Source organism: Agelaius phoeniceus, chromosome 2 (genome assembly GCF_051311805.1).
Source record: "Agelaius phoeniceus isolate bAgePho1 chromosome 2, bAgePho1.hap1, whole genome shotgun sequence".
Lineage (NCBI taxonomy): Eukaryota > Metazoa > Chordata > Aves > Passeriformes > Icteridae > Agelaius > Agelaius phoeniceus.
Window position 1 is genome coordinate 34,884,084 of NC_135266.1, and position 17,310 is coordinate 34,901,393.

The window sequence follows — 17,310 nt, forward strand, 5'->3', positions numbered from 1 at the left end:
ATTGTTCTCAGGATTATGGGAAATCCATGTTAATCTTGTTAGTGAACAGTCAAATCTGTGACAATGTCAAAAAAAGCTTGGGGAATGTGGCTGAACTGTCCTTCCAATTAAGTTTCCCACTTACTGTCCAGAAAATGTCTGTGTTTTTCTTTGTAAAACAAACTGGAACACCTAGACAAAGATCTTGGCACTTAATGATCCATATTATTATTTACTGTTCTTGAAAAGATCTGGAACTGAAGTTTTTAAAGCACTGAATTAAAATATTTTACTAATCACAGTGATTTTCTGAAATTGCGCAATTTCCAATTTGCACATTAAATCAGAGTGTTTGCATAATGCAAGTATGTGAATCGCAAGGCTTAGTCAACTGATAAAGCCATTAATGACTGACTGATGTGCAGGTGAATAACTGCAGCTAATTCAGCATATAATCACACTGTATCTGCTTACCCAGATGATAGGCACTTTTAACACTTAAATTTTGTTACTAAATTTGCTTTCAAATAGCATGTAACATAAGTGATATGCAGAAACTCAGAATCATCAAGATTTTTTTTTGTCAAGTCTGATTGCTGAGTATAGTGCATTTTAGATTTGAAATTAAACATACTTTAAAAGATGATATGTTTAGAAAACTTAAATATTGTTCTAAACTTATTTTTAAACTTGTTAAAAAAACCCCAAACACCACATTTTCTAAAGAAAAACAAGAGACTAGTATATGCGATATGAATAAGAAGTCGTAATTTATGTCTACAGCTGCTGATTGCACTAAACCCCAGATTGAAATAAATGAAACTCAGTTAAACACAAATACTGTTCAAAATGAACTTCAGCTTTCTGAAATAAAGGCTGTAAGATGCTGACTATTCTAAAACTGTAAGACACAGAGGGCATGACCTTCTGAGAAAACACTTGAAGCCCTGCTGTTCTGGAGGAAGCTGCCTACACAAGAAGTATCTGCAGGCTAAAATGTGGTTCATCCTTGCTCTTTTCTTCTTAGAAGTGGGCCTTATTCCTTCTCTATAAAACCTTTAAGATGTGCCATGAAATGCAAAGTTAGGCAACAAAAATCTCTTTACATGAGACAGCAAAACCTCTTTCTTTTCTCTCTTGATTTGTGAAGAGCAATGGTGTAGTTTGCCCTGCTCTACACACTCCATAAGCAGAAGGACTAAATCTCAGCTCTGCTGACATATATGGGAGAGCTCCTGTGCTCTCCTGTCCATAGAAGGAAAATGGGGCTTAGGGATAAACCCCAATTAGAAGAACAAATCCTGACTCTATAAATTATCGGGAGCTTGTTTCAAGCACTTGAGTCTGCCCAAGAGATTGTAGCTGTTGGGAAAGTACAGATCTAAAAACACAGCCCAGTGTCTTTCTTGATGTGAATCTTATCATGATGACCTTTTCTATTCCATCACTCTCCCAAACTCATCAGGATTTTTGTGGAATTTCCTAACACCTTCTGCAGCTTTTATAACATCACATACATGTCATCATTCATTATAATATGGAAGCCAGCAAAAGGAGCTGTAGTGTTGGGTGCTGGTATCAGGCAGGCAATCTCAGCTGCTTTGTCATCATTATTTTCAGCTGCTCCTGAAAAAGTGAAGATTTTTTCCAAAGGCCCCTGTTTGTCACTGTTCTTCCCATCTTCTTGCTGGCTTTCTGCCTCAGTGATGGACTCTGGTTCTTCATATTCCAGCTTGGTTTGCAACACCACATGATCATTTTTGTCTAGCCACTCCTAGAAAAATTAAAATGTTAATGTCAGTAGAGATGAGTTATCTGTCAAAAGAAGCCTGGTTGTACAGATGCCAATTACCAACTTTCCTTTCATATTGGCATCTTTCCAGGATAAGCCAGGAGATGAAACAGAAGCAAGGTAGAGAAGCAGCACATAAAATAACAGGACAGAAGAAAGACAGAGTGGCAGGAAAGCAGATAGGATTCCAGAACTTCATACAAATTCCTACTTATTCTTGAGACCACATAAAATACACTTTTGTATTTAATTAGGGCCCCCAGAAAACCTTGGATGTGTAAAATACCTGGTGCTCCCTCTTTGATAGACTCATGCTTTGTTTGACCCAAGCACTGACTTAATCTAAATTAAGACTAAATTCAGATGAAGATTTAGGCAACATAGCACATCTGTATTAATGCTTTAGTACTAATTTGAATTTGTATCTTTTTTCTTCACTTTGAGTTTAAAGCTGTCTTTTATATAAAAAGTTTTCAGCTTGTCACTGAAAAATTATTACTGATTTTTGATATTTCATTGGATTTGAAAACACAAATATTTAACCCATTTCCCCTTTAGAGGAAACTTACTAGCAATTAAGGTAAGCACTAGAACAACTAACACAGAAAACTACACCGCATATGTGATGAGTGACTCATAAGAAGCATTAAGAAAACAAAAGCAAAAACTGTAGTCTATTCATTTGAGTCTATTCATTCTATGTCTAAAGGCTTTGTGAGCATGGACCTCTATGGCTGAGGGTGGATATTCCCTCCTGTGACTGACACCTGCAAAGCTGTGAGTGTGCCAGCACTCACAGGTTCAGCACTTCACAAACATAAAGCACAAGATCAAACTCCCTGACCTATCATGTGCAGGAAAGGGTGCAGACACAACAATGTCATTTCAGTGGATATTGTGCCTCTCAACACTCTGAAATTCTTCTCCAGCAGTTTCTCTGTCTCTATAGCAAGTGCCTTTTCACAGTCCCAAAGCAGCACTGCACTGATTTTATGAGTGTTTGCTCTGTGGATCCTCTTGGTGATGCTGCAGAGAGGGAGGGTTTTGGGGCTTTTATCTTGGGTCAGAGACTCCTTGTCATAATGTCTGTGCAGAGCAAGGATCAGTAGCTACCTTCAAATTATTCTCAACGTTTTGGAGTTTGCAGCTCAGCTAAGGTGATTTTTACCTGTAAGTTTCCATTATGATCATTGAAGAGATCAGCTAATGGGTATTTGGGGTCTGGTATAGCAGGCAGGACTGACATCTGAACCCTGAAAAAAGGGAAAAAACCCAACAAATAAATGTTTCGTTATAGCACAGTTATTCATACAAACATCTCCTTCAGCACAGTTCTGTACCCACATATATATTTTACATTACAGTTCTCTCTTCTTGATTTCTTTTTAATGTGTTCTAAAGTCAAAAAGCAGTTATAACAGTCTGATAACCCCATCAGGCTAAGAGACTTTTTTGATAAATTTTCAATCCCAGTCTAGCAAAATCCAGACTTTACACAACCTTCCAGTTATTCAGCATATGCCATTCTGCTTGATGCAGTAGTCAGAGCTTGCAATCTCTAGTTACCTTCCCCTAGACAGGGAAGAAGGTGTAGCAACCAGCTGTATTGGCTGAGTTAGTGAACACAAATGTAAATGTGAGCCATAGAAGTGCAGGAGAAAAAACTCAATTTATGAACTGAAAGGGTAATTAGAGTCACAAATACTTTCATCTCTGAAAATATGTCATTTCTGGCACTTTTTTCCACCAAAAAAGCAAAAATCTGGGGCCTTTGTGGGTATGCTTGTTGTTTGGTAGTTGTTTGGGTTTTTTTTTTTTCATTGTAAATTCTATACACAAACAGCATTATTCAACTGCCAATCTAAATATTGATATAGTCTTATTATCAAGCTTACTCAAGCTTACTTTATCCTACTGCAAAGAGACATTTTGATTGCTTGATGAAGGTTGAACAAAATAATGTCCTTTCAGAACAAGTAGCTAGAAAAACTGGCTTCTCAGAATTTACTTACATTTCCTTAAAAGAGAAGAAATTAGGTGGAAGAGACAGAATTTTATCCTGGAACATTGTCTTTTACCAGAATTGTTCCAGTTTTGCAAATTAAAGGCCTGGGTGTTTGGAAGGCCAGGATGTATTATTCCTCAAACAGTGATTAATCTACTGACTTCTATATCTTCACCATGACTTTGCCTGACAAGAATTTTCATCACAAGAGGCTTCATCCAGACTGACAGCTCTATTTTCATGGCATGGCTATTTAGTAGTAACCAGTAAAACTATATTTACCTCTGCCACTTACACAGAAGAATCAGGAGGATAAGCATCATTAAGAGTACTCCCAGCGAACAACTTAAAATAATTACTGTCTTTGACTGAGGAGTTATACCATCATCACATGAATCTAAGAATAATCACAAAAAGAGTATGTCAAAAAATTTCTTTTGCTTTAACTGTAAATGTTCCTAATCATGCTGAAATATTGATTTTTCTTTAAAAAGAAAAAAAAAAAAAAGCCAGAAATGTTTTTAAGGAAAAATAAGACAAGTTTAATTGTTCAATTGAGACTGAAAAGATAATCTCTGCTTCCCCAAACCTTGCAACAAAATTAAATTGTGCTTTTATTTACCTAAATTGACCTGATACAGGACAACAGAGGGTCTTATAGGCAGTGTAGATGCATTATGAATGAATCAAGTATTTCTACTCAACTTCATCACATTGTAACAGTGATAAAGCAACTTTGTGCTAAGATGTGTATTACATAAACCTACTTGCAATCATTAAAGCTGCAAGTGCAAATTTACATGTAGCCCAAATGTTGTATCTGCCAACAAAAAACAAATAAATAATCCCAGCAAACAAAGAGCCAGCAGATCACAGGAGTTGATACCCAGAAAGTAACTAGAGGCAGGCTAACACCTAACATGCAAGTATATAAAACTAATGAATTTGTGCATTTTCCTGCATTCTCAGTGTTCTTCCTGCAGCTTTTTTAATACCACCTCAAACCTCTGCCTCCTACTACTGGCCTTCTGGTCTCCACAGAAATGCCAAAACCATGGATGATTATTCATACAGAAGCAACTGTCCAGCCGGTTCCACCTCCCTGCTCTGTTTAGCTACCAGGAAACCACAAGTAAAATTGTGACCACCTAAGTGAGGTCTTCAGAGTTTATGAAATTTCTTCACAGCTTCATCTGATTATAGACTTGGAGTCAATAACTCATTAAAGTCCTGAAGAAAACTGCTTGCCTCAATGAAGGAGCTGTGTGGAAGAGTCTTCTCTGTAGGTCAGCACTGTGGCCATGAGTGTACAGGCTACCGATGGTCCAGGATTTCATCCCACCTAGGCTGTCTTCAAGTGAGCTAATAGCCCATTGCAATTTAGAGAAATCAGATCTTGTTACTCTGAACGTTTGAGGGCTTCATAGACTTCTGGTAAAGTCTAGTGAGTGGCAGTTTGTGCTTAGGTAACATAAATGTGTTTGTATTGTGTACATTTTTTTTTTCCTACAGAAAAACTGGTATTTGTTTTTGATGAGCAGTAGGAATACTGTTTGCATTGACAATCTAATTAATGTCAGTCACCCTCAGTTAAGTGCAACAGTTTGGTAAGAAAGCAGTGCTGATTCTGGCTTTGCTTCCCTTCAATCTCTTTTTCCCCATCCTCCTCGTTTCGATCAATCCAACATCCTTGAGCATCAGACTTCTGTGACCTGTGGTCCTGTAGTACAACTGGATGTACTTGCAAAAACTACCTTCAAAAATTAGACTTCAGGGATTTTCTTAGAGTTCATATTTGATGTCCAAATATGGGCACCTCCCTTCAACACACACACCCACTGAGCCCTCATGCATTACATCATTGTCACTGGGGCATCCTCAGTGCTATTGTAACACAGATAATAACACTCTTAACTTTCCTGATTATGACATTAATTGGTAGCTTCAGGGGCCATCAGGAGCAGAGTGGATAGAGTTAAATTAAACAGGTGAAATTAAACATTCACATGAACTTTCTTTGATAAGATGGAGAACAATAGCGCAACATTCATTTGCTGCATGTCCTCAGCTTCTTTTGCAATCACCCCTTCTTCTTTTGCACTTAGACTATATATATATATATATATATTTGCTGTTACCTAATAATGTGCCATTCATCCAAAATGTTTCAGCTGCCCAGTCACTGCTGTATTTAACCACGTTGCAGTGTGGTACCAGTCTCCTCAGTCTGACCCGGAAAGAGTAGCACTTCCTTGGATCGAAGCCTTGCTCTCCAATACTGCAGCACTTAGAAGTTCTGGACTGAGACAGAAGGTTTATCATTGTCAATTCTGGTTTTCAAGACAGTGCTTGAAAATGCTGTACTCAGTCATGATCACAACTAGGACAAGGAATAAGACAATGTAAAACCTCAAAAACAAATGTTACCTTCTCTGAGTTTTGAGGAATTCTGTTTCTTGCTTGACTTTTGACTATTCATATCCATTCCTTGTTGTGTGGTATTGAGTTGAAGGTCCTAACAATCACTGCATAGTGCACTATGTTACAGTAGCATATTTACAATACACAAAGACACTCCAATCCACAAAATATTTACAAGTTATATTTGAGAATGGAAAGGTTTGTTAGTGAAATAATGTTTGGAAATACTTAACAGCTGATTTTAGAATACATAAGAATCCTGTGTAATTTCTCTTTTTTTATACTATTTCATTTGTTTTTCTTTTTTTTTCTCTCTTCTTTTCCTTAATCTGTTTTCTGCCTCTATATTTCCAAACTCCCCTATTCTAAATGTATGCCTTTTCCTTAGATTGCCCTCAGCTCTTAAGGTGGGACCTGCCTTTAAATTTATAAATTATTTCTGGCATGGTAGAAACCCAGAGTTCTAAAAATCTAGATGTTTTCTGCTAGCAAATATATTTGAAAATATAGGATGGGAGAAAATCTGGAAACAAACGTATTTTATTTTCTATGGATATGCTACTTCCAACTCCTTCTAGTGTTAAATAAAAATGTGATGTCTACTGCTTTCAATGTTGATTAAAAATGTAACATACAACTCACTTGCCAATCTTTGTCAAACTTGCTTTTGTACTGAAGCTCAAATCTCAAGCACCATGCATTTTTCTCAGGTTTATTACAGCTTACAGTAACAGTGTCCTCTTTCCAGAAGAAGGTCACATTTTCTGGTGGATTGGGCTTTACTGAGAAAAAGAGAAACAAATTTTGCTATAGCATCCTAAAATGAACTCTTGCCTTCTTGTATTATGAAAACTCTGCCTTCCTAATTTAAAGGCTTCAGTCTGATCCTTGATATTTGTCCTTTGTTACCTAACCTTTTTGAAATTAATTTTGTTATCAGTGAGTGTTTAATAGTGAAAATTTTAGGATCAGGCTGCAGTTTTCCATAATTTAACAGATATTGGTAAAATTAAGAATATAAAAGCATTCTCAAAATTTGATGCCTTGACAGATTTGTGTTTAATCCCTTTTGCTAAAACATTATTAATAAGTTTGGAATATATAAATTTTTTCAGATAATTCTCCAATGTATATATTCTATGTGATTTCTATTAGGAAAAAAAATCGTTGCACTTTGAATGACGTAGGTATGCAAAATTCCAGAAGTTTTTGATAAATTAATCTCACACTAGATGGTAAATATGTATTCAGGGACAGTAAAGATTCAATAAAAACAGGAACATATCTCTACTAGTAGTAGGATGTCCCTTTTACTCTGCCAGACTGTACCATAGCCACTCAGCTAATTTCTATTGGCATCAGTGATGGTTTTGTGACAGCATCTTTGACAAGAAGCAGTGTGCTGCCTGATATTGCATGAAAAATGGCAAAAGAATGAAGGTTGAAAGTATGAGAAATATCACACTAATTATGTTGAAATAATGAGAAATTAGTCAGCACTAAGACAAAAAACTATTCATTTTCTTGTTCAGCAGGCCTGCACTAGACAAAGAACACCCATATATATATATATTTAGTATTTTCCTTTGGATTTTGAAATTGTATTTCGGGACAAGTCTGACTGTCCTATGTTGTCTCACTTAACTGCAGCTGCACACAAGTCTATGTAACTACAGCAAGGAACAAAAATCAGCATTTAATAACTGTAGTTTTGTTTTGACGAGCACAATAAGAATATTTTATACGCCATATAAGAGATTTCTTCTCAAACTTAGAGAACTGGAAAATCTGCCAAAGTAGTCATGATTTTTCAAACGTACTGTAAAAATCAGCTTTTAGATTTTTAAAAAAAAGCTCATCACTTCCATTGCTGTTCCTGATAGAAAAGGTAAGGGTAGGTCCTTCTGTCTTAAAAAGACATCCAGAATTATAATCTTGATCCAATAAATAGGTGGTACATGGCTTCCAAACTTTGTTCTTGCCTTCACCAAATCTGTAAATGAAATAATATTGGTAAATGGAAAACTTAAAAATTAAGTTAATTAAATTTTTTAATGCCTTTTTTTTTTTAAATGCTGCATCAAAGAAAGTCTGAGCATGGTTTTTATTGAAGTGACAAATATCATAGTGGTGTGAGGGAATTCATCACCCAAACTTCACCTAATTTTCAGCCCTTGGTTTGGATGCAGTCTGAAATGTTCAAGTTTTGTTCATGTTGTTATTTTCTAATAAGGGAATGACTTGCTCAAACAGATGCTCTCATGATCCTATTTTCAAGACTGTACTTTGAAAAGTTCTTCCATATATATTACCCAGAAAGAAAATATAAGCACTATGACTTTCTTTAACCAAAATATTACACTTCTGTTAGTCATTAATGATCTCAGTTAATAAGGAAAATATATACATATATGTGAAAAAAACATTTTCAATGGTGTAATTAGCATCAGCAATGCACAGAACAGGGACAATGACAGAAGAGGGACAAATCTTTCATATTATGTCTGTTGTAACTGATTACTCAGCAAGTTTATTAATTTGTAAGTTGTGAATATAAACAAGTTTCATGCTGGATATTAAGAAATGTTAAAAGAATTTCTAGTTCACAGAAGACTCAAATGGACTTGGATATTTCATTGTCCCTAAGTAAATCCTTTATCAAGAGAGGAATAGGCCCTGACAATACTCACATGTAAAAAAATGACACATTCTCATCGGGAAAAAGCTCTCTTGTTGCCCATGTGATCTGCATCTTCTCGTTATTGAAGTTGATTATTGTGGTGTTGATGGCATCTTCCCCACCTGCTCAGGACATTTACAGAGAATATGATTTCAGGAGTGAGTATAAAAAGCGTCCCTTGACGTTAGTAGGCTGTCAGTGTCTCTGGGTCTGGATTGAAGGCACCTGAGACAGTAGTTCATCTTCGGACTCAGGTGTTTATTGTTTCTTATCAGTAAAACAGTCTCACAAAAATGAGTTCAGCAGCAAGGCACAAAATGGCTCACAATCTCGTGTTACAAGGTTTATTAAGACTAAACTATCCAATTAAGAACTGGCCCCTAGATTATTTTGCCTTTTAACCCAATAACTGATCCCAAAGAGCCCCCAGTGGGGACTTTTCTGGCCAATTACAAAATGCCACCCAAACCCATGAAGAAGAAGGAAGAAGAAGCATGAAAAAGAAACCCAGGATGACACCTGGTGCCCTCCATCTTGCTTCCATCCACAACACACTAAAAATCCCAAAACCTAAATTTCTCACCAAGTGATACACTTACACTACTTTCTATAATCTATTTCACACTTTTGTAGATTCTCGTCTATCTTGAAGTCTAGGAAACTTTGTCCATGAATGAGGGTCAAAGTCAATGCTCCCCTGGGGGTCAGGGCACCCCAGAGCAGAGAAATATTCCTGGTGCCCTGGATTTCCACAGCAGGAAATCAGTATTTCTAAGATATGTATGCAATAGGTTCAGATGATCATAAAATAAGAAGACAAAAGAGTGTCCAAAATACAAGGAAATAGAGTAAAACAATTTAGAGGGGTTGAAATTAGAATTTCAAAATAATGAAATGAAGGCATGCATGGCGACAAGAGAGAGAGACTTGGCCACATGGTCCTGGGACCAAAAAGAGTAGGCTGGGCCACGTTCCTGCACTGCATGAAGTGTACACCTTGAGGACAACTTTCCCCAAAAGAACTGCTGATTAAATCTGGGAACTAACACTGTAGGGAACATCTGTGAAAACTGTCAGATGTTTGCTGTGAGAAACCAGGAACTAACACCAGAAATGCAGACCAGTCAAGACCCACAGGAACACAGAGCAGACCAGCACAAGTAGATGCATTGCATGTTTGATCTATGGCCCGTTCCACCTTAAATACAAGCATGATCATTTAATGTCCCCTGGCTGCACGCAGATATTATTTCCTCTCCAATCATCTCCTTGACACTTGTTCTTGCTAGGGACACAGGATTCCACAATCAGACATTGAAGATAAACCTGACATTGAAGAAATGAAGAAATTAAGAAGGCAGAAGGATTAGAAATCCATTCTATATCAAAAATTGTTTATTTTGCATTCTATAAGATGTGAAATTGTGTTTACTTGAGTGAATAAAGAGGAAGAAGACGTATCATCAAGAAACCACTTGAAGGTAAAATTTTCAGACTTCTCCAGCTGTGAAGCTGGAGAATAATTTTATTTTATTATTTAATTTATTCCAGCTAATAATTTTAGTCTACCACTAAAATTATTAGCTGGAATATTCCTGTCTAGAAGGAAAATATTAGGATTTTAGCTTTGATCACTGTGTACATTTCATGCTCCTCTGGACTTTTGAAGGGGTTTAAAATTTTAAAATATTTCTTATGGGCTTTTCATTATATCCAGTCATTTTAATTATTTCACCGGAATCAAGAATAACTATTCTCATGGTTGCTATCTTTTGCTCTGTAATCAACATGAAGAACGTGAGACATGGGTTCAAGTAAGCATTTTGCCTATTTTCATGCCTTTCTTTATCTGTGTCTAGGTGCTTTATGACTACTCTAATTGGAGTTATAACATTTTTGTTGAGTTGTATTTGTGTTGTAACACACAGTCTTGTAAAAACCATTCATGACAGTTATGGCAAAATTCAGGACATACTGCGTAGATCTACCTTCAGGTTTCTGCTATGTGACTTGTGGAGCTGTGCAAAAAAGATTCTGCTCTTACTCAAGAACAGGACTTGAAACTACCTCCTCCATCTCTTACCTACTGCCTGCAAACTTGTTTTGTATTGTTTTCTCAAACAGAAAACCTTGTTTACATGCTGAGGCAAAAACAGAAGTGAAAAACCTTAAAAGGTGTAATAAAGTGGAGTTTATCCAGCCAGTTCTACCTCTGTTGCAACAAAGTACCTACAACAAAGCAGCTCATTTTACATAAGGCTTCAAGCTCTTTGTAATTCCCTTGTGTGCGTCTAAGAGATGATCTTGTCTTTTACTAAAGCCTCTAAGAAATATGCAGGCAAAGTGCCTAACAGTGGATTCTTGGTCTATGATTGTACTACTACATTTTAATTTTTATGGACTACTTTAGCATGGTTGTGCTGTGCAGTATGTAATGTAACTGAAATCCTTTAGTTTTTGGACTTAGATTTTCTATAAAACTAGTTTAATGTATATTTAATGTGCATTAGGTGTATGTTCTCCATCCTTAAGTAAAATTGACATAATGAAAAAGCCTATACATGTTAGAATGGAGAATATTGTAATGTCCTGAGATAATTTTTATGATTATATAATGAATCCTTTCCATTCCCTTTAGAAGTTACAGAATATATACTTTCTACTTTTAGATAATTAGTCTGATTGCATGTATTTTCACTTTGAGAAAGAACTGCTAATGATCATGATTCAATTATGAAAATAAGAACAGGAAGAGTACTTGCTTTCTTAATTATATATTTTCAAGGGTAATTAATTTCAAAATTAATTTCTGATGCTGTTTCTATGTGTACAATATTTGGACAGAACGACAGAAAGCAAAATGTTCTTTGTAGGGTATGTTTTTGGATGGGTATGTTTTAGGTATGTTTTTGGATGGGGCTCAGAGCAGCCTAGACCAGGCTGCTCAGAGCCCCATCCAACCTGGCCTTGAACAATTCCAGGGATGGGGCACTCACAGCTTCCCTGTGCAACCTGTTCCAGTGCCTCACAACCCTCACAGTAAAGAACATTCTCCTAACACCTATTCTAAATCCAGTCTCTTTCATTTTAAGGCCAGCACCCCTTGTCCTGTCACTACATATCCCATATAGAAAGTCTCTTTCCATCACAATTGATCTGAGGTGTTCAATCAATTTGGTCACGGGGGCTGTGCAGGTACAGAACAAAAGAAGGAAGAGGGAAAAAGGAGTTTATAACATAAATATAGAACACTGTAACAGAGGCAAGGAAAGTAAAAGCTTGTCTTAAATATCTCAAAAAGGAAAAAAACTACAATGCTATGAGTTTTATCCCTCCAAGTTTGGAATTCTTAAACAGTACTATAATGCTTATTCTTTCTAAATTCATTTTCTCTTACTGGACAGTATAAATAACTTTTTTTTCTTTTTCTTTGCAAATTATTTTTCTGGGGAAATTGTTAGAATTAAGAGGGATAACACTGGTTCATTAATTGTGAGAGAGAGCACACAGAAATTGCTTATCCAAATTTTTTTTTACACATCTGACAATTAATGTGGTGACAAAATTTAGACTGATTTTGCCTCTCAGCTAGGTGATCTGTGCTTGGGAATCTCCTTGAACCTGTGACTATATATCCTACAACCTGCCAGCAGAGAAGTAAAGATCTGGTGAAGTTGTAAGCCACCCTTCCATCTCTGTGCAGGTCAATTGCTGAAATCCTTTTTCAGGGTGCCACATTTGCCCTCAATACCAATGTGAAAAGGACACCAGCATTAAAGCCCTGAATCCCATAGCATTCTTTCAAGGGGGAGCTTGATCTTTTCATACTCTCAGTGCGTTATTTGAGGTATGGCTAGCTCTAGAGATGGATACTAGTAAGGAAACCAGAGGAATCCCATGGCATTTCCACACAATCAAAGTGGACACTGACTAGCCTGTTGGAAGGCAAAAAAAGACACCAATTAATTCTGAACCTTAAACAACAATCTTTATTCTGTATTTTTTCAAATGTATTATAACTCTGCACTACTTATGAGAGGCTGCAATTCAGAGGTGAAGACTAAATCTTGGGTTTGGTGATGAACATTTTTTGTATGGCGAAGAATATCAGTTTGACTCCAGTCCTGCAGTGATTTATTCATGGACCTAACTCTGAGTAGTTGACTTCAGCAGGATTGGTCAGATTGTATCAACTTAACAACATAAATAAATATATCTAAATCAGAACCTTTTTCTGCAAAATATCCCTACATATTATGAATTCAAATGCTGGGATTTTAAAATCAAAGTATAAACTCCAACAACTGCAGTTATTTGTGTACTAAAAGGGAAGTCAATACATTATTAAATTCTTTAACAAGAAATAGAAAGTTAATTGAAATGGAATAGAAATTACAGTAAACCATCTGGTGATATATACATATTCTTTCCTGTGCTCCCATTTAAAAAAAAATTTCATAAGAAATCAGTTTCAACATAATTAAGTAGGTATGTAGGACAGAATCTTACCAATCTTTTATCATTAAAGACTTTGTTTTCAGGGCTCTAGTTGGAGAAATTTTCTTCTGTGCTTCCTAATTTCATGAGTTGTGAAGCCTTTTTGAATGTAGTATGAGTTGTACTTTTTGTAAATGTACAGTAGGTATTTGCATGTATCTTTTGAAATTATGACATGTATATTTTGCATAATTTAAATTTCAACATGAAGGCATGCATAACCTAAGTGAGTTTCTTTAAAGTTTAGTGTAAATTGGCATCACGTCCTCTGAGGATATATACAGTTTATCTGAAATATATTTTTTCTTTTTTATGATGTTTCCCTTGCCATTAACTAAAAAGGTGTTTGGTTTTAAGCAAGTATACACCTATACTTCTGCAGGCAGAATCATTTGTATCTTCTGTTAGTGGAAAGAGAAAGAGAATAGAGAGGACCATTTCTCTCCCTTTATTTATGATGGAATTTTTTTGAATTCAGCTGTGACATCATAGATCATTCTCAGCTGATATGTCAGCTCTCCCACAGTAATTGCAAATATTTAAAGCCTTCTTCTAATTGTGATCCTGGAGGCATACAATACACCAAAGCAACACATTCATAATTATTCTTTCTATTATAATAATGGATAGATGAAGAGGTCGAAAATGTTATGAACAGGCAGTCCCTGGGCTAAAAGAGGTGTTACAACTTTCTTTCTGAAGATGAGCTGCTGGTCTACCAAGGTATGCAGCATGCTGCAGTGCTGGAGGATATGTACCAGTGCCCTGGAGCAAGAGCTTCAGAGAAATTATCCAAGCCTACACCTTCCATAAAACCAGACAGGGACTGGTAAGGTGCCGCACAAGACTTGAACATCACAGGCCCTGCTGGCCACCTAATTCTTCTGAGGACAGAGAAGCATGGAAAATACCACTATGGTGTGTGGAGAAAGTAGTTCTACAGGGGAAAAAAACCCAACATTTCCTTGAGTAAAAAATTATGCAAATGCAACCATGAGAAAGAATATGAGAAAGTACATTCCACCTCCTTTCTATTTTTCAAAATTTATTACTGAGAAAAGATACTACTGAAGGGGAACATGTAAAAAGGCTAAATGTCACGGAACAAATTTAAAAAAAGAAAGGGAGAGGCAGAATATAAATCTTCAAAGATAACAGAATGAAACATGCATGTACTGGAACAGTTGCAACCTCATTGATGCATAACAAAGAAGAAAAAACACTTTTGATTTCCTTAGACTGATGAAACCTGATAAGTAACCACATGTTAAACTTCCACATGTTGCAGTAGACTGTACAGAAACTACTGGAGAACAAGACCCAGATCTGAACCTATAGTCTTTAGTTACCCTTCATGTTGATGAAGGAAAGTTTTATTTTTTTGATAGGAGGAAATGTAGCCGAAAGTGCCATTTGTACACAAGGATGCTGAATTGAACACATAGGACAGAGAACGAATAGCAAAAATCTTTTCCAGAGGAAAAAAGCCAGCAAGTGAAAGTTTTTTATAGGTATATTGAGACGAGGTATAATTCTTATTAGCATGATTCTTAGAATCCACCAAATTGAGTGCTTTGGGTTTTTCTCAGCAGATCACTGACCATTGCCAGGCATCACAACACTGCATAATATAGGTACCACTGCTCTAATTTTCAAATTTTGTTCCACAAAGGCACGCCATCAGCCCTGCATGGCTATAGGTGATTGCCATCTCAGGGCAGAGAAGTCACCTTCCGTCACAAGTCAGCCAGTGACTCTCAGGGACAATTAACCCTGGGGAGTCAGGTGGTGAAACATTGCCAGAAATGGTATTTACCATATGTATGGCAGAACAGAGACATAACTTATAGGTTGATAGCATGAGATTATAACTTTAAAGAATTTCTTTTTCCTTTTAAAATGAATGACAGGGAATGTGTGGGAATTTAACTAGAGTGAAGATTAGATTTTTGATGTAAGTGTTGAGCTTTATGTTTGATTTCTGTAGTAATGCATTTATCTTTGACAAGCTATAAGTAATGACATTGCAGACAAATACCTAAGACAGAGATGTTCTTAGGTAGCCAAACAACTGGTCTTTAATAATTTTGCTGTGTAATAGTATTTTTGTCTTGATGCTTTCTCAGGAACAAAGTATTGCTGATCTTTTCCCATAGTGTTCATTCTTTTAGAGTACTAAGTGCAGGAGTCTTACCTTGAATGTGTCTTATCCTTCTTTGTTCATTGAAGGGTATTCTTTTTTGGCTGCAATCTACTCTGTTAGAAAACTTTCATAGAAATCTGTTATATTTTGTTTTTCAGAGGACCACTTTCATTTCTGCTGGATATTAATTTTTGTTTGGTTCAATCTTCTAATCAAAAAAAGCACTGAATATTGTAACACATGAGGTAAAATATACACAGAAATATTGCTATAGACACAGAAATATTGCTAGCTGATAAATCAATTTCTAAATAAATATATGGGGATTTGAACTTACCAGATGATTGTGACTGAGAAGCCACCGTGTTGCCTAGTATGAAGATCATTGAATATGCTTGAAAGATGAGTCTCATGGTTGGAATGACTGTGAAGAGATGAGTAATCATAATCTCTGGATTTACTATTTGATCACTTTATACCAGATGCTGGAGGGAAGTGGAGGAAATGACAACAGGAAATAAAAAATGGCTTATCTATAGCTACAAACAAATTAGAAGTGCAGGACCTTCTTAAAAAAAAAATATAATCAGAACATGAGTATCTCTTTTCCCAGCTTTATCTTCTCACAGCTGTATCAATCAGAGGAGACCATAGCCCTGATGCAAACCAGGATGAGGCAGCTGTGCAGAGGTGTGACCACATCGTATCCCAGAATCAATCACAGAGGCACAGAACAGGCAAGGTTGGAAGGGACTGCAATGGGTCCATCTGGTCCAATCTCCCTGCTCAGGCAGGCTCATTCCAGAGTAAATGGCACAGGATTATGCTCAGGTAGTTCTTGAGTATCTCCAGTGAGAGAGATTCAGCACCCTCTCTGGACCATCTCTTCCAGTGTGCACTCACATGCACAGTAAAGTTCTTCCTCATACTCAGGTGGAATTTTCTGTGCATCAGTTTCTTCCCATTGTCTCTTGTCCTATTTCTTGTCACGCCAAGAAGAGCCTGGCCCCATCTTGTCACCATCCCTTCAGAAGCTGACAGACATTGATGAGGCATCAGGAAATGTACAGTAACCTTCTTCTCACACAGGGGCTCTCTTGGGCAGATGATCAAGTCGGTCATGGTGTGTGTGAAGTGCCCTGGGCACACACACCATGCTGCCTGAGACCCCTGAACTATATTTTGCTGCAAATTTCTCAAGAGTAGGAACTTGTCTGGCATGCCTGGTATGGATGGCTGGGAGTACACTCAGAAGTGCTGCCATGATTTTTTTTTTTTTGGCTTGTTTTCATTCCTCTTAGACCCCTACCTAAAATGTTCACAGTCCCAACAGATCTGTTTGTCCAATGAGACCTTTTTCAGCTTAGTCACATCATCAAAGTCTGCATGTCCCAAAAATACCCATTCAAATCTCAGTAATTCTTGGAAACCCCAGCACAACTCTCTGACATACATACAGTATTATGTTAACTGTCTGGTCCCTGCTGTTGATCAAGTTCCTCCAGGGACTCATTAATTCCTGGAACTAAAGTAACAAGCAACACAAACATCAAATACTAAACTAGGTTGTAGGTGACAGTTAATGGAAAGCTAATATCACTCATGGTTTCCACAGTCGGCCTTGCAAAAGTCAGTGAGATAAACAAAGGCAAAGGTCCAAAATCCTCTGGTTCCTCAGGACATGGTGACCCCCACATGTCCCCCTTTGGGTTAAAACCATATTTTTCTTCCAAAAAATGAGTCTTATCTGTTCTTAGAGAACACGTGAGTGTGATGGAGCCAAATTTGTCCCT

At 36.8% G+C, this 17,310-nt stretch overlaps 1 protein-coding gene across 1 annotated transcript; it reads right to left on the reverse strand.

The window, feature by feature from the left end:
* Positions 1–1,382: 1,382 nt before the first annotated feature.
* On the reverse strand, positions 1,383–15,963 carry CRLF2 (cytokine receptor like factor 2). Its single transcript, XM_054628337.2, has 8 exons — positions 15,855–15,963; positions 8,888–8,999; positions 8,018–8,190; positions 6,840–6,979; positions 5,915–6,077; positions 4,059–4,173; positions 2,940–3,024; positions 1,383–1,753 (listed from the first exon to the last, which is right to left on the reverse strand). Exons 1-8 carry the CDS (start codon positions 15,961–15,963, stop codon positions 1,481–1,483), a joined length of 1,170 nt encoding a protein of 389 aa, XP_054484312.2. The 3' UTR covers positions 1,383–1,480.
* Positions 15,964–17,310: the final 1,347 nt, after the last annotated feature.